At 54.5% G+C, this 24,558-nt stretch overlaps 1 protein-coding gene across 15 annotated transcripts in view; it reads right to left on the bottom strand.

The window, feature by feature from the left end:
* The window catches only part of Syt7 (synaptotagmin 7), a 62,476-nt gene that overhangs the window by 12,448 nt on the left and 25,470 nt on the right, over positions 1-24,558 (bottom strand). For 2 of the 15 annotated variants that reach the window (NM_001398614.1, XM_087585256.1), the window contains 7 exon segments: positions 849-1,119; positions 4,622-4,757; positions 9,862-9,984; positions 13,773-14,141; positions 17,313-17,540; positions 18,440-18,571; positions 22,194-22,273. In NM_001398614.1, the coding sequence (NP_001385543.1) occupies positions 849-1,119; positions 4,622-4,757; positions 9,862-9,984; positions 13,773-14,141; positions 17,313-17,540; positions 18,440-18,571; positions 22,194-22,273 (1,339 nt within the window). 15 annotated transcript variants of the gene reach the window in all.

Below are 24,558 nucleotides of genomic sequence, written 5' to 3'. Positions count from 1 at the left end.
ATTGGCTTAATGCCTTTGGAGCCAGAGGGAATGGCTCAGAGATCTTGCTTGTCTCCCATGGCAGTGAGGGGACAAAGACTGGCAACAGACCACATCTCCAAGTAGCAGATATCAGCGCCTTTTAGGTGTCAGGGCCTGCTCTATGTGCTTTGAAAAGTTGCTAACTTGTTCAATTACTATCATCACTTCTCTTTTATAGATGAAGAAACCAAGAACCAGGGAGGTTAGGACTTTTCTTAATGTCACACAGCTAGTAAATAGGAAACCTGAGGTTCCAGTTCAGACAGATTAGACCAGAGCTGAAGAGGATGAAGATGAGGATGAAGGAAAAAGTCCCAGAAGGTTCTGGTACTTTCACTAGATTTGTAGGGACCCTTTACCTGGTTGCTCCATAGCAAAGGACCTCTGAATGTCGTAAGTTGGGACCCTAGCCTGTAACAATCTTCCCCCTCAAAGCCTGTGGCTAGTATGTTGACTTCTCTCACCTCCTGGGATCAATCTGAACAACACACATTGGGTTAACCTGGCATGTGTGTGCATGGAAGTTGTGTGTGTGTGTGTGTGTGTGTGTGTGTGTGTGTGTGTGCGTCTTACATGCCTATGTGTGCTTGCATGCCCGTGGACCTGCAGGTGCGGGTTCATCTATGTTTCTTTTTTTTTTTTTTTTTTTTTTTGGTTCTTTTTTTTTTTTTTTCGGAGCTGGGGACTGAACCCAGGGCCTTGAGCTTCCTAGGCAAGCGCTCTACCACTGAGCTAAATCCCCAGCCCCTCATCTATGTTTCTTGATGGTGGCCATGCATGTGGGATGGATCAGTGGGCAGGGAAGTGGGAGTAGCAACGAGCCTCACCTTCAAATAGAAAGGTCTCGTTCCAGTGCGGGTTTAGATTCTTCCGTTTCACCTTGGTCTCCAGTTTGTGCTTCTTGTCGGGTAGTAGGTAGATCTTGACAAAGGGGTCACTAGTGCCACTGAAGTCCTTGGCCGGCAGCTCCTGGGCCTTCATGACTTTCACGGTGAGTGTGGACTCCTGGAAGTTGTAGCCAACACTGAACTGGATTCGGCCCAGGTTCTCTCGGCTGCAGCCCTCATGGGCCTCATCCTCCTCGGAGCCTGGGGAGAGCTGCAGTGGAAAAAGATGGCAGGTTAGTGGGGATTCTGTCTCTACCAGGCTCCTGAGTAACATGTCAGGGTCCAGAGACCTGTCTGGCCTGGAGGCCTGCTAGCCAATTTCTCCTCGTTTGCAACATGTGGCCCGCTGGGGTAATGCCCCATCACACTTACGGCCAGTGGAGGATGTTTAGGCTCTGAGATCCCCTGCCTTAACCAGAAACGGAGGGAATAGGGACAGAATGGTTCTGCCTCCTGGACTCAGAGTTGTGAGTTAGACACCCAGCTTTCCCACCTCCTCTTGAAACCTTCTCCAAGAGTCGCCCAAGGCTGTCCTGGTCGTCTCCTCTCCTATGCCATGGACTCATGGGAGACATACCAACTCTTATACAGAGGCTTTCTAGGGGCTGTGAATGATGCAGTTTATAACATAGGAAAAGCAAGTGTTCAGATGGGAGGCTGACACACCAGGGGCATGACTGAGATAGGCTTGCCAGGATGTCCCCAGGGATCCCGACTGAAGCAGGCTGGGGTCCCTGGGGACTGAGGTTGTACCTCAGGCTATGCCTGTTCCTGGTCTCCATTCTTCAGAAGAGATACCTGTCAGGCATGGAAGGCAAGGGGGTGGACACAAGGAAGGGTTGGGCATCACATTTTGATTACAATATGGAAACGGGAGGGGGCAGTTGGGGCTCTCCCAGTGGAAGACCTTAGGGTCCTACCCTTCCCTGTCAAGGTCCCTGATGACCTGAGTATCTTATGGTCCACATCTCCTTTGGTGACAGAGGGGACCCAGGAGTGGCCCCCAGGGAACTGAAGGTGGGACGAAATGGTAGGCACTTGCCTTCTCCCCACATTCCCTCAGAAAATCTTTGCCCCACCCTGCTTCTTGGAGAGGCAACCCCAGCTTCTCGACACAATATCCCAGTGACAGAAGGCAGACAGTGGCACATACCATGGTGAAGACTCTTACATCACCTTCTTACTGCCAGGCCAGGCGGCTGTCACCCACCTCTCGCTGAGGAGACTGGCTCAAAAAGGTTAAGTTACACGCACAAGATTTCTCAGCAGTAGGGACCCTCTCTGACTTCCAGCTCCACTCCACAGGCCCAGGCCCCAAGTGACAGTAAGGTCCCCCCCACAGCCACTAAAAGCAAAGACCTGCCTGCACCAATGGGATGTGTCTAAGTCATATTGATGATGGAAGATACTGCCCACGGGTCAGCTACCCACTGCACACTAACTCTCCCCCATGCTTGGCCCCCTTTGTGTCTTACTCTATTCTGAGGCAGGCACTGGTATGTCCAAAGTTTGGCTTGGAGCACCCACACAGACTTTAGGCCATTCATTTCAAGCCCCATGACTGAATGGCTAGCCATAACTTGAAGTCAAGTTTGTGGCCAGCAACTGTGGGCACTTGGGCCGTTTGTCCTGGCTCCTGAACTTAGACCTCAGTTTGAACTTGACCTTGGGCTCCACCCAGTGGCTGAAGAGGAATTGCACTGAACTTGTGTGTGTTTGATACTGGGGTTCGTTTATTTAGTCCAGCTGGCCTCTAATGCTGTTGAAAAGTAGTCCTTGAACTGCTGACCCCCCTGCCTCTATCACCTGACTGATGGGACATGTGGCACCACACCTAGTTGACTAGGTGCTAGGGATCAAACAGTGCTTCATGCATGCTAGGAGAGCACGCTAACACCTGAGTTACTTTCCTAGCCCATTGCTGATGCCCCTGCGTACCCCTGGCTGACCTCCCAGCCTGCAGGCTCTATCCTAGGCTCACCCAGAACGTGGCTTTCCAGTGTAGAGCACCCCACATCCTACGATCACAGCAGCCATCTTTCCCTGAACTTCCCTTCCAGAACCTGCAAGCTGGGGACCATGGAACGTTAAGACTGCAGGACTCAGGGTTGGGGATTTAGCTCAGTGGTAGAGCGCTTGCCTAGGAAGCACAAGGCCCTGGGTTCGGTCGCCAGCTCCGGAAAAAAAAAAAAAAGACTGCAGGACTCCTGGGAGGATAAATGAGTTCGTGGTACAAGTAGATTGAACCAGCCAAAACTACCTGCACCCCAATTCCCTCTCATATTATGGGGGAGTCTTAGGCCACTGTAGGTGTGGGTAGCCTCAGCCCCACCTAAGATTGCTCCATCTCTTGGGGGAAATCTGGTCTGTCTAGGCAGACTTCACTTCTAAAGGGGCAGAAGCTAAACACCCACGTGCTTTCTCAAGGCCCAGCCTCAAGCCTTAGTAAACAAGCCATTTCCATGGCAACCAGGCTGCCCAACTTTCCCCTCCCCTGCCCCAGCAGTCAGCCTTAAAGGACATCAAGTCAGCCTGTGCCAGGTCCCACATTCCCCAGAGGGGTTGGTTCTGTCTGTCTTTAGGTATCTGACGCCTGGCTCTCAGAGTCAGCAGCCTGGGGTCTGGACAGCTGCATAGGGTGAGGTCACAGGTCATACTCTGGCCTGCCTATCTTTCCTGTCACTGTTACTATCAATGTCCTGGCACTGGCAGAGGGATGGGTAATTAGCCTTGCCTTCCCACCTCCGGGCATCTGTGGAGCACATAAGAGGGAGATGGGTCTGTACTTCCTTCCACTGCTTGAGTCTGCTAGCCTTTCCCTCAGGGCAGCAGGGGGCTGGTCTGCTGGCTGGGAAAAGGCTGTCCCTTCTGGGAACTTCACTACCAGGAAATAACACCAATTAAGGGGCTATGTAGTGAGACAGGGTGGTCTGTGGCAATGGGCTTCACAGAGTTAGAGATAGGAAGGAAGTCGCAAAGGGCTGGGCAGAGGGAAATACAAACCCACGCTCTACCTCAGGCCAGATACAGGATACAGGCAGCCCCAGTGAGACTGGGTGGTTAGGGGTGGCTAGAACCCTGCCTTTGCAGTATGGGAGCTAAGGAAATTATCTGAGCCCTGCTGTGTCCAGTAGAAAAAGGAAGGTGCTAGGTTCCCACCATAACCCTCTCTAAGCCTTCCAGGAACTTCTGGCCCACCAGATCCTGAACTGGCTCTTGTCTGCCAACTTGCCATGCATGGGCTTGGGCCTCTGGAAAGAATGAGCAGCTGTGACACCCTGATGCCACCAGGAGGTGTCATGGGAACTGCAGTCTCAGATGTGATGACCAACTTAGACTGGGATCTTAGGCCAGGCAGCAACAGAGTGACGGGGTCACTGGTGGGCTACAAGACAGTCACCCCTGGGGTCTCCACCTTACTACCATCTCTGCCATTTTAGGGAAGGGCACCTGCCTCACAGCCTCTCTTCCCAGGACATAAAAACATCTTGTGTGGATAAGATTTCTTAGGCTTTTTCTTAGTTGAGAAAAGGATCAAAGTAAGACAAATGAGGAAACTGAGGCATGGAAAGGCATTTTGATGAAAGGTGGGGGTGGAGGGGAGCAGGCCTCATTCAGTCAGCAGAGCCATCATGCTGGGACTGAGTACCTAAGTCTCTGACTGAGTTGCCTACTTCTGGTCCCCCCCACAGCCCATCCCCACCCCTTCTCACCATGAGCATCTCGCTGGTAAGGGAGTTGACGAGGTCCGAGACAGAGGAACGGGGCTCCGTTCTGCGGTCAGACTCATCATGTGGCGTCTGGCCGGGCACTGGGGCTGTATTCACAGCCTTCCCTCCTGCAGGCAACCTGGAGGTGGGGGGGGTAGGGAGGGAGTTCTAGTGAACATAGGCTTCAAGTAGGGCTGGGATGGACTCCATGGGCCTGGGTAGCCACAGGATCTTCTCTGAGAAATCAGCCCTTGTCACCTCCTGTGGGCCAGCAGGAGTGAAACCTTTGTTCACAGAAAGCCTGGTTTCCCCTGAAGACCCATGCTCGGGGCTCATCCTTGTTGAGCCTCTGCCTCAGGTGATTGGCTGAGCTGCCTTGGGGCTGTTTAGAAGAAGCCTTCATGCTTCTCGTTACTCCCCAAAGCCCCCCCCCCCTCAGCTCTCTGACTTACATGGCTATTCTTGTGAGCTCCCGGCTCTGCAGAAACCTGTTCCATCCAGTCTGGAAAGGGGAGGTACTAGGTGGCCTGACCAGGTGTCTCTCCACGTCATTACCCTCTACAAACACTCCACAGCCTCTCTCCCAGAGCCCCACCTGTGTTTGCTCAGCCTCATCAGAGCCAAAGTGTTCTTCACCCTACAGCCAAGGTGAGGGGGGGACCACGGCTCTGTCTGGCAGTGTCTCTCTACCATGATAATAGTGTTCTTGAGCTGTCTCACACAGGACCAGCCACGTTCTTGGAATCTATATATTATGGCATGTAGCCAGAGTAAAGGAATACTATGTACATGTGTGTATGTGCATGTGTGTATGCATGTGTATATGCATGTATGTGAAGGCCTTGATTGGCATTCCCTGGGTGTTATCTGTATTGTTTTTGATACAGGGTCACTCACTGGTCTGGAGCTTGCTAAATTTGGCTAGCTGGTGGGCTGCAGGAACCTGCCTGACTTCAGCTCCCCAGCAGAGGGTTTATGAATGCACCATGCACAGCTTTTTTTTTTTTTAACATGGGCTCTAGAGGCCCAGGTCCTTGTGCTTGTGTGGCAAGTCTTTTACCGACTGAGCCATCACCCCAGCCCTGAGCATTAACGTTTTAATCTGATTTAATACAAGCTCTTTTACCAGCTGAAGATGTAGCTCAGTGATAAAGTGCTTGCTTATCGAACATTAATCAAGACCTTATGTTCTATTTCCAACATGGCACAAAAGTGCCCATTGGGCTTTAATAGCCATTTAGGGCAAGCGATAACCCCATGTGCCCTGGTCCCTACCCCATTCCCCACTCATCCAACACATTTGATAAGACTCTCACCCAGAGTTAGAGAAAGGCAGGCCACCACCTAGCAGGCAACCGTGTCCATACCCGATGCCATGCTGGTCCAGGGGGCCGGGATCTCTGGTTTAACAGCCAAGTGGTTAGCCCAGGCTCCATTCAGCTGGGACTTAGGAAGGGGCAACTAAGACCCTGCCCAGGGACCAGACTGGAATGTCTCATGAGGAGGAAAAGGTGGGGACAGGCAGTGAGGAAGAGATGGTGTAGGGTTTGGGGCAGGCTAAAATCAAACAGCTTTGAGAGCACAGAGCCACACAGGCTGGATACAAGCCACATCCCCTGGCACAGACCAGCTTGAAGTACAGGGACGGCCACAGCAGGCAGATACAGACATGCTCAGAATATGCCAGGTCCTGGGGGAAGACACCAGGATCCACAGCAGGGCGTGCACACATGAACACACATACGGACACATAAAAATTCACACCAGACCAACAGATACCTAGAAGGGCAGGGAGAAGACAGCATAGGCAATGGGCAGGGCAGCCAGCACCTCTGTGGTAACACACACAGCTGAAGGCATACTTAGATCCCCAAAGTGGGGACCCAGCCATGCGAAAGTGTGCACGTGAATTGGAACAACACAAAAGCAGGAAAGGCAGGGACAGCAGGTCAAGTGCACCACACACCTGCCGTGAGACCCTGGCATCGCTCTGTAACACAGCACGACATGTCCACCCACCTGCCTGCCCGCTCCCTGAACACCCTAGAGGTGCGGACACACCAGTGCACAGAGTAGCAGGCACATACAAGCCCCTCACCTCCGCGACCACACACACACACACACACACACACACACACACGCACACGCACATGGACACGTGCTCACACAGACAGGCACAGGGAGGAAGAGGAGGCTGAAAATAGCTGGAGAGGTAAAGTCAGGTTAAAAATAGAGCAGGAGAGGAGAGAGCGTGAGATTGACTACTGAAGGTATGAGAAAGTCGGAGTTATTTTGGCCACACCACAGCGTCAGCATAGCTGCAAAGCAGCCTGGGAAAAGATGGTCAGCACCCCTGAAGCTGTCGGAGGTCACAGGACAGAGAGGTAGGCATAGGGATCAGCAGAGGGAGAGGCCGAGGTCACTGGCCCAGGGACAGCCCTGTGAGGAGCAGATGGAGGAAGGAGATAGAGAGAGGAGAGACAGAGAAAGTGGGGAGAGGCTAAGAAAGGTTAGTCAGACGTGTGGAGAAGGCTGCTGGGTGGACAAGGTTGACAAAGAGGAGCGAGGCGGCCGACAGGAGAGGCAGAGAGGAGGCGGGGGACACACAGAGGCAGAAGAAACATGGTGGCTTCGGAGGAGGCGAGCAATGGGGGTGGCCTGGTCCGCTCTGCCCCCCACTCGGGGTGGGGGTGGGGCCACGGTGGAAACCATTTGGATCCCAAGGAGCAAAGGTGAAATGCTGGAAGGATGGTCATGAGCACGCAGTGGGTGGTGTGGAAGAATGAGTGGGACAGACACAGCAAGGGTGGAGGCGTCCACCCCCCATCCCACTCCTACACTTAAGAGTACCTTGAGGTGTATTATATATTGAGGCCCAGGGCCTGGGGGATTCTGGAAGGGAGCCTTCAGGGGACCAAGAGATGTTGGGTGGGTTAAAGGCATTCTGTCCCTTATATCCCCTATAGCTTGTTAGATAACCATCCTTTCTGCCTGGACCCCGGAGTGGCTTCTCCTCCCCACAGAGCTCTGTCTCACACGAGCCTGTTGCTTAACAGACCAAGGGGGCTGACTGTTCCTCCAACAGCAGCCAAGACACCTGGTCAAGCTGGGGCAGAGAGGGCACGCTTTAGAGGAAGGGACAGATGAGCCAGCCTGTGGCTATAAGGCCCAAAAGTCAAAGGGTGGATCCCAAAGGTGTGACGGCTTGGTGAAGGCACTTATGCTAAGCTATGGGATAAGGGCATCTACTAGGGAAGGGACAGTTGAGTGTAGCCCTTGAAGCTACCCACTCGGAGACACCTCAAGAGAGGATTTTGAGAAATGAGTTTCAAATGTGGGAGGGCATGAGCAGGTGGGAATGGCAAGTGTCCACTCGGAAAGTGGGGCCAGGTAGTGGTGAGGGCACAAAGCCTCCACCTCCACACCCACCTTTCCCAGGCAGGCGGAGGACAAGCTGATGTCATGATCAGAAGGGATGGGTGTACTAAACTGTGGAGACCTGAGTGGCAACGTGGTATAAATAGGTTGTGGGGTGAGAATGGAGTCGGTTAATTAACACATGGGTGATGTGAAATCTCGTTTCCAGCCTGCGTCTGCTCCCTCACGCCTCACACCTTCCCCCCCCCCCAACCCTTCCTGGCAAAGGGCTTGGGTTCTTCTCAGACTTTCAGAGGGCTCCAGTCCCCCTGCGTCCTCTTGTCCCTGGCCCCAATCCCCTCTCCTTGTAGCCCTCTGGCTTGCTCGGAGCCCATCTTTGAGACCCCGTGGCTTCTGTCAGACCCAGTTGGGTTGGGGGTGGCAGTCTCTGCTACTCCCCCAACCCCTTCTTCACATACATGGGCTTAGGGACTGACACCAGCCGTGGCACCAAGTGAAGGAACAGGTTCATTCTCCCCTCCTACTCTGTAGGGACGGAACGCACTAGGCATGCAACGTGGATTCAGGGTGGGAAGGAAAGAGAGGGCTGGTCTCCGGAAGCCACTGTGAGATAGCCAGACAGCTGTCAAATACGGCCTATCTCTCCTGAGCTATAGGCCCCTAGCAGCAGCCTGGGGCAGTCCCTTCCTGTCCCTAAAGGCCTTTAATGAGCATCAGGGTTGCCAGTCTAAACCTGATCTCTGCCTAGCTCACAGGATCTGACAACTGTCCCAGCCCTAGGGCCCATTTCCTCATTAGAAGCAGTGTGTGTTCCTCAGAGGTCACTCTGCTCAATGCTTCATTTGACAGAGGCAGATGCAGAGGCCTAGACAGGGTCTCTGACTTGTCAGAGGTCATGGAGTGAGGCTCTGGCTAAACCAGTGCTGGCCCACATGCCCTGTGTTTGGCCTCATGGAAAGCAGAAATGAGCACAAATGTTCACTTAGATGTGAACAGCCTAAGGCCAGGTCTAGGGAGGAAGCAGGTAAAGATTCCACCTTTGGGAATGCTAATAAACCCTACTACCTTCAACCCTCCTTTTACCTATGAGCAAGCAGTGCTCACTCGCTCCTCGCCAGTGGGAACAGCAGGAGCTGTTTCCCTGAATTCTAGGTGGAGAAGGCTAGGAGGTCCAGCTTGGACTGCAGTCACCTGGCTTCTGCTGGTCTTCACGGGGTCCTGAGGAAGGCGATGGAGCCAAGGAGCCTGGCAGAATCACACTTTGACCTTACTTTGGACAGCTGGTCCCAAATCCCATTTCTGGAGGCTGTGCTCAAGGGCCACCCTTCTGGTTCCTTCTGGTCACCAGGCCTCTCCCATGGTTCCTCACCCCAGACCCTCCCCCTCAGGGGCTCCTTTTCATTGGCTGAGTAGCACAACAGGCCCTGCAGGCCAGGAGGAGGTTGAGATGGTGGGGATGAGGAAGAACGGGCTTAGCCATTCCCCAACATCCGCCCTCACTCACCAACCACCAGAGAAACGGGGATTTCGGGTTGGGAAGGGGGACAGATGAAAGATGGAGGGGCAGCAGAGGGAGGCAAGCAAGGAGATGGGGCCCAGGAGGCTGGGCTTGCTCCAGGCCAGGGCAAGCATGCTGGGGAGCAGGCTTGATCCAGAATGGTCCCAGGATGGTCCCTTCATAGACCCACGGGACACCACTCAAGTGGTCAGGGGACAACACCAGCTGGAGAGCTTCTCCTACTCCAGCATCTGCTGAAGACACCACCACCTCGTCCAGCAGTCGGGGCCGGCTGAGGCAGGTGGCCTCTCCGTGCCTCCTTCTCTGCCGCTGCTGCCGCTGCCGCAGGCCTCGCCCGTGCTCGTACCTCTTGTCCCCCTGAGCGTTCTGGTTCTGCTGGGTTCCTGGGTTTTGCAGGTCAGGGATATTGGCAAAGTCATCCTGTTCCGAAAGCCCTAATACCAGGGATAGCACCACCATCCGGCCTTCCCTGCCCAGGATGGGCAGCCCACCAGCCGGGGTGAAAGGAGGTGGCCCCACGGACAGGAGCAGGGGTGAGGGGAGGAGAGAGACAGAAACAAAGAGAGAGAAGAGAAAAAGCGTAAGAAACTGGCCCTGGAGAAAAGAAACCAATCTTCAGAACTGTAAATAGTTGGAGAACTGAGTGGGGAGGAGGGAGAGGGTCTAGCTGGCCTTGGGCCAAGAGCTGGAGTCTCTGGGGTAACATGGGATAGGGGCTAGGCACAGGCCTGAGGAGAGGACTTAGGGATCTGGGATAGTCCCTAGGGTTCACACAGGCTGACGATTGGAGCAGAGGCCCCAGGACATGACATCCCCAGCTGAAGGCATGATTATCTCTTCCCTGGGAGAAGGGGGAGAGGCACTCTCAATATCTTGCACAGGACATGCAAAGGGAGACTGGGGACACAGGGGAAGCACTATAGAAAAATCTGACATTCAATGGACATTATACACTGTGCTCAGGGATGTCCTTCATAGATCTCTGGGTCATGCTCAACCAGATGCCCTTGAAGCCAGCTAAGTAGCTTTTTCCAGGCTTCCAAATATGCAGCCCATCATAGGAGAATCCCAAATCTGTCCCTTCTGAGATCCCAGGCATAGTGGGACCTCTCTCTTGTCCACTTTCCAAGAGCTTCAGAGAGTAAGAGACCTCCAGGACCTGTTCAGTGGAGGTTTTTCCTTGGAGAAGCAGTTCAGAAGGCATCAGGAAACAAAGGTGGAGAGAAAGTAAGGAACTTGGCAAAGTCTGGAGAAGCTTTGGCAGGGCTGCAGGGAGCCCGCGCCTGCAGTGAGACGCTGCTCTGAGGGAGGTGGGCCAAAACAGAATGGCGGGCAGGTACCAACAGGATGAGTGTGACTTGGGGACGATGCGTGAGCAGCAGCACAGAGTTGGAGGCCACACGTTTGTGGAGCCCTCCGCAGAAAGCCACGGGACAACCGTGTGGGGTTTTGCTAGTGTCAGGGGCACTTCCTGGAAGGAAACGCAAATTCTGGTGGCTGCTCTATATCAAAGCCATCAGAGGTTTTGAGTTTGCAAGGGCTTTGTAGAGCTCAAGAGAAACTCTGTAGAGCCCATCAGAACAAAGAGTTGAAGGATTCTCAGACAAGGCAGGCATGAAAAACATGCCTCAAGAAGGGCCAAGGGTAAGACGGCAGACTGACAGAATGTTCCAGAAGGGGGTGGATCTTAGGTCGGGAATCTATCACATCAGCCACTGATGGGAAGTAAGAGCTTCTGTGATTATTCCCCAGAGAGACTGTCAAAATGGGAGCTCAGGCCAGACAGCATCTGGGATGAGGAATGAATGAGAGGTGTGGAAAATGGGAGACACATGCTACTGGGGTCTGAGGGACAATGAAAGCCAAGCATAGAATGCTCCTCCTCTTCTTCTTCCTCTTTTCTTCTTCTTCTTCTTCTTCTTCTTCCTCTTCTTCTTCTTCTTCTTCTTCTTCTTCTTCTTCTTCTTCTTCTTCTTCTTCTTCTTCTTCTTCTTCTTCTTCTCCTTCTCCTTCTCCTTCTCCTTCTCCTTCTCCTCCTCTTCTTCCTCCTCCTCCTCCTCCTCCTCCTCCTCCTCCTCCTCCTCCTCCTCCTCCTTCCTCTTGGCCACAGCTGCAGCAAGCTGACATGTGCTGGCATCAAACTTTTGGGGCTCAACTCTTCCCTTCCCTTGGGCCGGAGCCTGGCTTCTTTTGCTCCTATTGCTAATATCTAAGTTGGTAAAATTCCATTTGGCTGCTCAGGAGCTAGTTGAGCTGGAGGAAGGCGAACTCAGTGAAAACACATGTTCCCCCACCCCAAGTTAATGCATTTTTCAGATACTGCTTTTGGTCTTTAAAATCCGAGCTGCTCCTCTGCATAAATACCCAGATTGTCATTCTCTGCAGCTGCACAGGCTATGAGGGCAAGGATGAGGGGCAGAGCTGGACTGGGGGGAGACACACTAATATAATATCTCTGCTTGGATGGGGTCACACCTGTCAAGGAGAAAGGATGCAACCCCGTGGGAAGGGAGGGCAAGTTACTGCAGGGCTTGGGTGGCCCTCTCAAGTAGACTCTGGGACCTGCACAATTCAGCAGCTAAACTGCAGGGCAGGGGTTGGCATGCCTCAGCCTGTCAATGGTTCTGTGCAGTCCACAAGCTGGTAATGGTTTCTGTAATCTAAAACTATTAAGGGGGTGGGGGGAGGAACCTTATGTGGTAGAGACTGAATGTGTCTTGCAAAGCCTAGAGTATGTGGCCTTCACAGGCAGAGTATGCAACCTCGTTACTGGTGTGGGGGCTGGAGCATGGCATACGATGCTGGCATCTGGGCCATGCCACAGGATACAGGCATTTAAGATGTGCGCCTCAGAATTCTGGTTGGTTAGGAAGATGCTGGGGCGGGGAAAGTTGTTATCTGGGCTTCTGCAACCGGGGGAAGCTTAGGCACAGGCCCCGGCCTAAACAATTGCAGGGAGAAAAGGAAGAGGGTGGGCATACTCCAGCCTAAGATAGGGTGGGGGCCTAGCTGACCCTCGGTTCTGTTCCTGCCACAGCGGAACCAGATCCCTTGACCTCCTATTCCATGGTCAAAGCACCCATTTCAGAACAATCCACTGTTAAGACAGGAGGCCTTGCTGGACATCTTCTCTGGTGTAGCACTTGATTGCCTTCCCTGAAGGCAGTCGGACAGGCTTGCCCGATTTCTAGGGGTAGCCTTGGGTAGAATAGGTGGTGGGCCACAGTACTGGCATCTTGCAACCAGTTGTGTGCACCTTGTTCTGTTGGAGGCCTTTCTGAGTTATGGCTCTTTTCTGAGCCAGAAGCACTATCTGGGCTCTCAGATGGAAATAAAACATGCTTTGAAAAACTTGCTGGCCGTCTGGCTCTCCTGCGTCATTCCAGTGAGCTCTGCCTTGGCCCTGGCCATCTCTTCTTCCTCCTAGACTTACGGTGCTGCCCCTCACCGGAGAAGTAAGTTTCTCAGGGAAGACCTGGGTGATAATTCTGATCTCAAAGCTCGAGCAAGGCTCATAGGCCCACACCTCTCAGCCCCTAGAGAGTGAATATCCCTGTGAGGGTGGGGGTGCTGGGGCAAGTGCCAGGGAAGCAGCTAAAGTCAGTGGCTGTCTAGCACGGTGTTGCTTTGACAAGCTGGGTCCTTGAAAGAAATACCATGCTCCGCAGCTTTGGGGGTGTGGCTCAGGTTTGTCCTCAGGGGAGGAAGGGTCATTATGAGAGGGCTGAGGTCAGGGATGGATGGACAGGGAGGGTGCATGGGGCAGAAAGGTCAGCAGGGTCTGGTTACAGAGAGGAGGGGAATTGGAGGGAGGACTGCAAGACTCTGGAGATTCAGTGACAGGGATGGGTTGGGGAGAGGAGGAGGGAAGGGCAGAGTGAGGCAAGACTGGCACTGTGACAAGAGCAGCTGGGGACTGATGAGTGTGTGTGTAGATCTCAGGGACCTCCAGAGCACTTAACTTAGTGTTCTCATTCAACTTGGGGGGAGGGGTGCGGGGGAGTCTCTTCTCAAGCTTCAGAGGCAGTGAGGGAGTTTTAGGGTCCTCAGAGTTCTAGGGGCTTTGATACAAATCCTTTCATGGTGGGGCTCCAGACACAAAAGGCTGAGGAGGGGGACCCTTAAACTTGCCAGACACACTGTCAGACACAGAGGAACAAGAGTGTCCTGCTCCAACTGCTCCCAAGAGACTTGGGGGAGGGGGAAGAAGATGGGTGGGGGAGGTGGGGAGCTGGCCCGCTCAAGGGGAGGACTTACAGGAAGGATTTCATGTCCAAGCCTCGGTTTCGAATCTGCCCCACCACGTGGTCCCAGCTGCCTGGGTTGGAGCGGCTGCGGCCCCCAGCTGCCCGGTACTTGGAGCCGGCCGAGGTGCCCTGCCGAGCCTGACCTCGACCATAGGCCCGGGGGTTGGAGCCCGGTGCCGAGGCCGCGTGGGCCTGCAGCTGGCCCAGGCTCTGGCTGGTGGTGGGCTGACTGGGCTGTCGGCCCCGCTGGTTCTGGCTCAGCGGCTGTTGCAGGCTCTGCTGCCGCATCAGTGTGCGGGGTCGCTGGCATTTCGGCTCTCCCGCGGAGCTGGGGATAGACTCAAGGGTAGTGGCCGTGGACAGGGTGGAGTCCTCGAAACTTGGGGCGGGTGGAGGAGAGGAGAGAAAGGAGAAGCAGGTGAAGGGATCACAGTGGAAGAGAAAGAAGCCGAGGGCCAGGGCTGGGAGGCCCCAGTGCAGGGCACGCTCGGCTGGACCTCGCCAGGCCTCCATCGGAGTTGTCACTGCTGCAGTCGCTGCCACCACCTCACCCACCCTGAGGTTCCCAGGCTGGCTCCGCCCACCCACCTCTGGCCCTAGCTCGCTGGTTCCCCAGTACCTCTGTCTGGCCCGACCTCTCTGCCGGTCTGAGTGGGCTGCAGGAGCTGTGGCAGCTGCATGGTGAAGGCAGGTCCCCAGGGCCCTATAACTGCCTGTCATGTTGGAATGGGAGGGGCAGGGAGCTGTTGCCACCCCTCTGCCATCTCACTAGGGGGACACTAGGAACATCTGCCTCTGTGTTCTAGGTACTACTGTCCTTTGGAGACAGAAAGAAATCCAGGCCAGCACAGAGTTGGCCTAATAATGGCTAGGGAGGCAGGGCAGCCATTCCTCACACCCTCAGAAGAAAAGAGAAGGCAGACTCACATACAGAAACCTACCCTGCGGCCAGAGCAGCCTTGGAGTTCAGTTCTGGGGCAAATCTCTGACTTCCTCCTACGAACTCCTGCCCTGGTACCTAGGGAATGATCCCCACTTAGAAGTGAGGACCAAAGAAAGAGCAGACAGGAGTGGGGGAGTCTCAGGAGCCACTGGTCTGGCTTCACTCTAATTCTGACTGGCAGGAAGCTACCCTGTCCTTTACATATAAGAGGACATCCATGCATCGGCCCACCAGCATCTCTAAACATGCTGGGCAAATCAGGGCAACAACAGGAAACAGGGCCTGGCTGGTGAGAGGTGATGGAGAGCCAGAGGGGCCTGGGTTCAAAGCTCATCTCTGTCATTATTAACTGAGCAACTTTAGATGAGGCTCTATACTTCTTCAGGCCTTAATCTCTCTGCTTTAGACAGAGGGCACAAAACAGCTTTTGTGTTTCTGCCTGTTTTGTGCTCTGATCAGAGATCAACTCAGGTTAGCAATAACCACAACAGGACTGGGGGAAGTTATCCCTCAGGTACCAGGAGTGCAAAGCAGACATTGTGTTGAACAGCTTCAAGTGAGTCCCTTTCCCTAGGTCTGAAGTTCTAGTCCTTTCCAATCCAGCTGTCTGGAGCAGGAGGTGGTGAACTATGACCTATCAGCCAAATCTGGCCCACTGCCTGCTTTTATAAATAAAGTTTTAATGGAACTTTGCCACTGGGATTTGTTTACATTCCTCTGAGGCTGCTTTTTCTGCTACAATGGCAAGGCTGAGAAATGTGAAGGATGTCTAGGCTTGCAAAGCCTAAATTTCCTAGACGTCACTTGGTCCTTTACTAACAGAGTTGGCCCACCCCTGCTCTAGGGCCATGGGATAGCCAAGTAGATCCTGGGAGTAGTAGGAGACCCCAGGGCCCTTGGAAGCCACGTTCACCACAGCAGCCAGACCTCAGCCATGCTCACCCTCTAAATCTATTCTGAGAACCAAAAGACAACAGTTAGGTGGCCCCTGTGGGATGGGCAGAGAAAGAGAGGGGAGAGATAGATAGATAGATAGATAGATAGATAGATAGATAGATAGATAGGACAGAATGAAAGAAGAAAGCAAAACGTGGCTGTAGCTGGGGACTTCTAGGCAGGCAACAGCCTGGCCTGACTTGGGCTGGGAATCAGGGTTCTTCCCAGGGCAGGCGTAGGTCTGGCCAGCCTTGGTAGGCCCACAGCTCAATGGAGGGTAGGCCAGCTGGGGGAGGGCTGCACACCGTCTTCTCTGTCTCCTTGCCGACCTCATTTCAGTTTCCTATCACATCCAAAATTAGTCCAATTTACAGCCCTTCAGTCACAGGAAACTAAAACTGGATCCTCCAGGCCTGAAGCCAGTGAGCAAATAACACGGAAGCCCAGTCAACCTAGAGACTGAGGCAGCCGGGGGAGGGGCCTTGCTTCCTTGATGGGTTGTGAGGCATCCATTTCTAGGGACATTCCTGGGACCATGTATCAGGAAGGAGTCTACCTGAGTCAATGAGCAAATGAGGCCTCAGCCTGGTAACCCTCTGTGGGCTCCATTGTGGAGGAGGGTATCTTCTGAAGAGAACCAGGAGGGCCCTAAATTGAGCTAGGTACCCCAACAATAAGAAGGTGTCAAGGCTGTTGGCCATCTGGGGGGAGGCGCTATTTCATTGCCCAAGAATGAATCAGTGTCAACAGCTCAAAGTGGAACCCACACTCAAATTTGTGAGGTGCTCATGGTTCAGAGAATCTGGAGCTTGCAAGGGCTTTATTGTGGGAGACCAGACGTTCTGAAAGTCAAGAGGAGAATAAGGTAGCCTTAGTGGGGTGACAGATCATGCTTGTGTTTACAGTCCATGACTGCTTGGTAAGCCCACACAGCCCTTAAAAAGAAACATCTCCTCTGACCACCCTCTGACATTCAAAAGGAGCTGCTTGCTGGGGGCTCAACAATCTCAACCCTCAAGAACGCCCAACAGTGGGACAGCTCACTGACCAAGACAGGACAAGCCAGTGGGGATGGCTTTGATGAGATGAACATTTGAGGCAGCCTAGTGGCTGCTCACAGATGAAACCCTGTGGTAGATGGTGTCATGGTACAAGCAAGGCTGGGATAGGCAGATGAAATCATTCAAAATGGAAAGGCTCAAGGCTGGGTCTGGAGCCATCAGCTGCTCAAAGAGGAAAGGCCCACTGGCGAATGAGTGTGTAAAATACAGGGAGAGATGGGCCAGCTCCCCGGGAATGGAATGGTCCCATGATGGGACAACCAAGGGCCTGTTGCCCACAGGGGGGATGATGGCCTGATGGCTGAGATGGGGTGGCCAGTCAAAGAGGATGGGATGGCCCAAGGACTGGAGTGAAGTTGCTCTGGGGACAGAGAATGGAATGACCTGGTCACTGGCAAAAGAAGACATTAATGGGAAGCTGCCAGAGGCCTGAATGGGAGAGCATGTGGCTGAGTTGGTTGTGCCTGATGTCGAGGACAATGGAATGAACCAGGGGCCGAGGACGGCACCTCTGGGGGCAACAGCGGGCATGCCAGGGGTCCCGCTGTCCACCCTGGTGGGGGCAGGCCGGAGCTCATGGCTCTGGTAGCCATGGGGTGCCATCACTCACTTGGACAAGTTGAGCTTCCCTGCGGCCAGGTGGCTCTGCACCATCCGCCAGCGGCCTCTCCCCGCCTTGCCACTGCTGCCCGGCTCGCTGGGGGCAGCCCCGCCGCTTCTCAAGGCGTCCTCTCCGGGTGGTGGCACCGGCGCCGGCTTCTCCCCGAGCCGGCCTTCCCGCTCCACCGCCAGCCCCGCCGCCGCAGTGGCCACTTTGGCGCCTGACAGGAGTGTGCCACTGGAGGCGTGCAGGAGGCAGCCAGGCCAGAGGAGCACCGGGGGTGGCGGTGGGGGAGAGAGGGCAGGCCACACATGGGGGTGGGGGTAGGGGAGAAGAGGAAAAACATCGACAGATAAAAGGAAGAAAGAGACAGTGAGAGAGGAGAGAAACAGACGGACAAGAGACAGACAGAGAGAAAGAGAGACATCAGCACTGCAAATGAGTTAACAGTGGAGCCTGTAGAGGAGAGAGGGGACCGGGCGGGCTGGGGTCAGAGAACAACGCACCACGACAATGGAGGGGGCCCCTCCCCACCGCCTAGGGCAGGAGCGGTGGGGGTTGGGGGAGGGCAGCCACCTCCAACTCTATCCCACAGGACAACGAAGGGTTAACGACGGAGGAAGAGCGGGCTGTCCAGGCCAGGAGGCCCCCAGGCAGGGAGAGAGAGAAAGCCGTGTTAGTCAGAGTTCATCACCACCACCACCACCATCACCGCCACCACCGCCACGAACCACCGACCACCGACCACCGACCACCAGCAGCCACGGCCGCAGCACACAGCGGGGGGAGGGGGGAGGAAAAAGCGAGCCACAACCGAGAGGGAGGGACCAAAACGGGCAACCCCATCCTGACTGCACAGAGGGTGGGGAGCCAGGGGGCGTGGCTAAGGACCAGGTGTGGCTGCGGAGGGGGCTCTCCTGCATGGCTGGCCCTGGGAGAGGTGACAGGCGAGGGATAGGAAGGTGAAGGGGCAGGAGGGGTTGCTCGTCTCCATGGCCAGCCTGCCCATGGGATGAATGGTGGGGAGAGTGGAAGGAGAATGAGCAGGAGAGGAAGTGAGAAGGGGCAGGAGAAGGGAAGGGTGGGGCGTGCGCGGATACTCAGTACATATGATCAAACCAGGTAAAGTCACTCACTTGAGGGACAGTCGAGGGTCGCCATAAGGGGCGTAGGGTGAAATGTTTAGAATAAACTCCTTGGGAGGATAGGAACTCCATTTCTGCTGCACTGTGCTTTCATTGTTATTCCAAAAGTCTCTGTCTAGGTCGCTGGAGGGGCAAAGAGAGAGGGGAGAAAACAGGGAGATACAAGAAGAGACCAGAACTGCAAGTCCTGTAGGGGCAGAAGGGACGTGGGGCCCCTGGGGGCACACAGAGGGTGGGGCATCGAGGGTCTGCTCCTGCAGAGGAAGAAAGGCAGGAGGGCAGATGGGCACCGAAGCCTGGGCCAGGCATCCTCGCACTCGCATATCTGTGTAGGCACACACACTCACACAAACACACATGCACTGGAAGGCTGGCCAGGGAAGCTGCACAGGAAGGAGACAAGCTGCAGGCAGGCAGACAGGAGAGTCTCGTGCCTAGGAAGCTGGTGGGAAAGAGAAAGACCATGAGAAAGGAGGGGGAAGGGTCAGGTGGGGAGGTGGAAGTGGGAGGCAAGCCTGGATGGCAGAGGGAATGCTGGGAGAAGGGGAAGGTGCTCATTTAATGTTAGAAGGTGCTGGAGAGTAAGGGGAGTACTGTTGCTGGTAGCTGGCTCTGTCTCTCTCTGGCCTCAGCTTCCCATCAAAGACTGGCTTTTCTCCCTCTTCCAGCTTCTCTAACATGTCCCTGGGCCTCCTCCCACTTCTGGTGAGGCTGCAGTGCAGGGCCTCCATGAGGCTGGGTGAGCAGAAGGCTCCACGTGAGACAAATAAGGTGTTTGGGACAGGTGGGTGAGGCTTTCACATGAGGGAGGTGGCCTGACCTCTGACCTCAGAGAGGGCGTCATCAAGACCCTTTGTTCTCCGGCCTGTGTGAAAGGAGTCGGCTCTTCTGTCAATGGAGCCATGGGACCTGCCCAACCTTGGGCTCACAGTGTACGTGCTGGGAAGTTGGTGCTGTGTCCCTTTCTAAGATAGAGCTGCTGGGATCCTTACCCTAGTCCCCCACCCCTCCTCTGGGTGACTTGTCCTTCACAATTGACATGCTGAGAACATGAAGGATGTGGGAGTTTCTGTGTAGGGATATAGGGTAGGTGGCAGAAACCTGGGCACCATGTCTGCAGGACATGGCCTTGATGTCCAGAAACTGCAGATGGCTTGTTCATTTCCTGGGCTCCCAAAGTGACAGGGTTGGGCACTGAGGGAGAGCTGGAGAGGCGGTTCAGTGGTTAAGAGCCCTGACTGCTCACTGAGGGAGAAAGGTAGCTTCCAGGCTGCACTCTAGAAGGGAGCCATGCACGGTGACAGGACTCATGCTGGAGTCAGAGCCTAGGGAAGCCGTCTAGACTGTGTCCCTGCTCAGGTGAGGTAGATTATGGCTAGGGGCCTGGCATCATGGGGGCATTCTCCCCTAAGAGTCAATTGTTCTCAGGAGAGCTGCTTCTCATGTTACATCCTGACTTTGACACTTCATCTGCTATGAAGGAGCAGGGAAGAAAATGAGATAAGAAGCTAGATGTCACCACAGGCCCAGAGGGGATGGTGGCCTTGACTCTCCCAGGTGACTGTCACTGTCTAGGTACTCTTTGGAAATGTCTCCCAGGGTGGTCTCTGCACAAAGTTCAAGCCCAGGTCCTGAGGCAGCTCGCAGTGTCAGGGGGAGAGGTGGGTAGGGGCGGGGAGGCAGAATAGTCTCCAGTGGAAAACGCTCTCTCTACAAAAGATCTCATGCCCACAGAGACTCTCTTTTGGCTATACTCCCCAGCAAGACCTTGTTTGGATGGAGAGCCCCTGTACGAGGCGTTAAAGGGATGAAGCAGGCTGGCAGCCTCCCTTTTCCTGCCCCTTCCGGGTCTCCCTCCAATCTAGGTCCTAGAGGAGAAGATCCACTCAGCGTCATCACCAGGCTGTCCTCCCCACCCTGAGTTCTGGGGCCACGTGGATTTCTACTATGGTGCTGTAAAGAGACGATCTCTCATAAAAGAAGGTTGGGAAAACTGTTCCTTTACTAAAGAACTATCCGTCTTAAATGTGCCAGTGACCATCGGTATCACCCAAAGGGAGGTGGAGTGTGCAGTGTTTCCCCGACTGGGTTGGCTGTGAACCCCTGGATGTGCTCATCAGTTCAGTGTTCCCGAGCCCTTGACAACGAGCTTCCTTTGGAGGGAGTTCTAAGCCAGTAGGGAGTTGTACGGTAAATAAGTTGCCCAGGATGGGGAATGCAAGACACACATGAATAACGGCTTCTATGCCCAGGGGCAGCTTGTCAGGTGGAAGCAGGCTCAGGCTGTGGACAATGGGTTGGAAGGGTGTTAGAGGGACACTGTGCCCTCACTGTGCCTTAGAGAGAGGCCTTTCTGGCCCTGGCTGTAGCCTGCTTCCTGCCTCGATGCCTTCCTTTCCCTTGCTAGCTAGAGGAGGACCCTTTCTACATTGCCTGCCTCATCCTGTGTGCCCTCTCTAGGAAGATTATGTTCACCCATCCTCTCCTGGGCTTCAAATAACCCGGACTTGAGGCGGCCTCCTGCTCCCTCTCACATGATCCTCCTCAACCCCCACCTCCAGAAAGCTCAGAGCCTGTGTTCTGCAAACAGCCCCTGAATCCCACCAGCTCCTGTCTTTGAAGAGTATGCAACCAAACTGAGCTTCAAAGACTCCCCATGGTCTCCTTCTGAGCCTTCCACCCACCCAAATCCTCAGTTGGCCCACCCTTCTCTTCACCCGCCCACCTCAGACAACAGCCCCAAGACTTCTATGAAAGTTCCAAACAGGGTCAGAGTAAGAGATGAAAAGAGAGGAGGGGCAGGAGGGAGCCCTCGGGAATGGAATGGGGAGCACGGGGAAGAATGAGAGATGCAGGAGGGCAAGGGTGTGCAGGGGTGCAGGGGAAGGGGCAGTGAAAGTGGGGGGCCTTGAGTTGACAGGGGTGGAGATGGGTAGAGCTGGGGGCTCAGCTTCCAGGCAAAGCCCCTTGGCCAGCAGGCTTGATCCCGTCCAGTTTAGAGTGGAAGATGGGCTGGACAGAACTCCCTTTGAAGATCTGGTCTCCATGGAGAGCAAGGTGGAGAAAGCTCCATTCTCAGAGCCTGGCAGGGCTTTCTCTCCTAGTGACTCTCAGCAGAAAGCCTGCCAAGGTGGTCTTGGTCTATGGACTAGGCCCTTAAATCTCAGTAGAGAACCCTAGGCAGGATACAATCAGTAGGACTTAAGGGGGAACAAGATGCAATAGGAGGGCAGAGCCCCTCCCCATGCCTCAGATTCACTGGGACTCAGCACTTAGGCTGGCTGGGGTCCTCATGGTTTGTCTCCCACCCTTTCCAAGTTGTCCTGGGAGCATGAGTGGAGTGTGAGAAAAGAAACCCAGTCTATGAAGAGGGGGCTCTAAGACCATAAGTAGGGTCTTGGGGAGGAGGCTGGAGGGTCCAGGGACCTGCTAGGGTGGGTGGGGACAATGTATGTGACATTAGGAGTTGAATGGAAGATCAGCATAGTTTATACAGGGCTTTGTGGGTGAGAGGCAACCCTAATGAGGCTGCATACTCCAGAATCTCAGAGTCTGGAGTATAAGAGAAATGGGGGATCCTGGGTCATCCAGGGTTTTGAGCCCAAGGGGATGGGCACGGCCATGGCCTCCAGGGAGTAAGGAAGATACTAGATATGTGCGTGGCTAGGTCTGAGGACAGGGAGGAGGGCTTCTTGAATTTGGGCTATCTGTGTTGTACCCCCCAAACTGGCAGCCTGGCACCTACTTGATGGCTTTCTTCTCACCGCGCCCACGCCCCGAGTCTGGCGTGCCCACCGTCTCCAAGGAGTTCTTGTAGCGTTTGCCCTGCGGAGACAGTACAGGGTTACTCTTTGGCGTGGGGAGATCTGGACTGTCCCCATCTCCCCAGAACAGAAGATCCAGAGTCAAGGACGTAGATTAGATATCAACAAAGCCCAAAGGCAGTGTGAGGGACTGTGGTCATTCTGGGGTACCTGTCTCATGGCTGGGCCCTGGGTAGATTCTAGGACCTGTCTCTGCCCACAAGCAATCCTTCATGCCTGACCCTCAGGTATCAGGCCTGTCTGCTTGTCTCCTGGGCCTCTGGCCCAGCTCCCAGAAACACAGTTTCCTCTGCCGTGGACAGACGGCTCTCAGGCGCCTGGCCACGTCACAATGTCCACGTCACCACCCCCAGATGGTGGGGGCGGCATCCTGCAGGGCAAGGTTGGCAGTGCCCAATGACGTGAGTGGTGGGGGCGGGGAGCAGGTCACGTGCCTGGGCCTGCCAGGGTTGTTGGTCATTGCCTGGGGGCTTCCTGGAGTCCTCATGTCCTGGGGCTAGGAGGCAGGGACAGAGCTTCTGTAAGAGATCATTTTGGGAAGAGGGGGATTTGAGCTCAGAGGTTCCTGAGTTCTGAGGGGCTCCAAGGTAGCCTGGCCCCTGGAAAACCCTGAGTTGCTTAGCCCAGTGCGGGCAGGAAAGAAGCAGGGTAGGGGTGGGCATCCTCGTCCAGCAGTGCAAGGGAGAAAAGCAATGACCAGGTCTGCTGCTGGGAAGGTGAGCACCATTCACCTTCTCGGCTTGGGTTTCTAAATTTAGCTCATGCAGAGCCCAGCCCCATTAACATTCCTGGCTGCTACCAAGCGTCCTCATGAGCACCCCATGGGCCTCAGGTCTGGGCCAGGCCCCAGGATGGTGCAGGCAGTTGGGGGAGGCAGGCTGGAAGGGGCCAGGTCTGCCCTGCAGCCCCCCTTTACTACCAGGTATTAACTGGCCCTGTCCTAGTAGAATGGGGACAGACAAAAACACAGACATATAGACACACATGTATGCAAGCATGCACGTGTGTGCTTCAGCATTTCATCACGTGCACTGACACTGCAGCCACAACAGTCAATTATTCCATCTTTCCAAACAAGAAGAAGAGCCGCCACGGCCGTGTTCCCCCAGGCCCCTGGCAGCTCCATGGCACCGGAATCTGGGGGAAACTGCAGCAAATCTCCCAGGAATATGTGGGTTGCAGTGCCCTCCCTCCGTTCTAACTGCAGTACCTCTGCATCTCAGGGCACCTTGCTGTGGCCCTAGCAGGGCCACAGTGCCACATGTCACCCTGGCCAAGTCTCCCCATCCTGACCTCTCTTTATTCCCTCCTGGAATGATTTGATGTCACCATGTGGGTCCACTGGAGAAGAGGCTCCCGGACTCTGACAGCTTCTCTTTCTCTTGTTTATTTGTGTCAGATCTTACATCCTGGCACAAAGCCCCACAAAGACACGGCTGACCGCTCTCTAGCACCTAGAGCGGCACCAGGTAGCTACAGGTAGTTTACGACATCAACTTGAAGGGCTCTTCTATTTCCCCAGCAAGATTGGGGCTTTGGGCCTCAAGCTATTTCCTTGATCTCAAATCTTCAAATCCAAGTACAGAGATGCTGGGCCCTCTAGGCCCATAGAGCCTCCCTCCTTCCCCTTTCTCTGGTTCCTCCCATCATCCATTACTTAGAGACAATTCTAAACAATTCCCAATACTGCCTGGAACCATCGGGGCTGGGCCATGCCATGGTCACCAAGGGCTATTTTCGGAAAGACCTCAGGTAGGAACTGGAGTCATGCTCTTCCCCAGCATCTGGGCCTAGTAGGGAAACTTTGGAAATCTCTCCGCCTTCTCCTCTTCCTTTCAGGTATTGGCAGGAGACCTTTCCTTGGTTAGCATCCTTTTCCTAGGATGCCCAGCTGCCCCTTCCTCATGACCAGGCAGGACTGGGGTTGGTGATCTTAATGGCCTGGGACATTTGGGAGAGATTCCACCACTCAGAGAACCTTTCCTGCTGACTGCAGTGATTAACTCTGGAGCAGGAGCCAGGGTAGGACTGGGCTGGGGCAGGGAGAATTTCATAGGACAACCCAAAAACCCAGGTGAGGTCCCAGAGATACGAGGAGCCTAATGGCACTAGCCTGCCTGTGAGGGAGGGGTCTCGCTGGGATGATCTGGTGAAAGCCAGCTAGAGATTAAGGAAGTTATTAATGTTTAGAAATAGAATCTGGGCTGTCAAGGTATCGTGTCACTGTTGCTGAGGGGACAGGAAGGCCCAGCTGCTGTCTGTGAGGTAGCATTTTAATGCTTCCTC

This window comes from Rattus norvegicus, chromosome 1 (assembly GCF_021556685.1).
Source record: "Rattus norvegicus strain SHRSP/BbbUtx chromosome 1, alternate assembly SHRSP_T2T, whole genome shotgun sequence".
In the NCBI taxonomy this organism is placed as follows: domain Eukaryota; kingdom Metazoa; phylum Chordata; class Mammalia; order Rodentia; family Muridae; genus Rattus; species Rattus norvegicus.
This window is presented reverse-complemented; position numbering and strand designations above follow the sequence as displayed.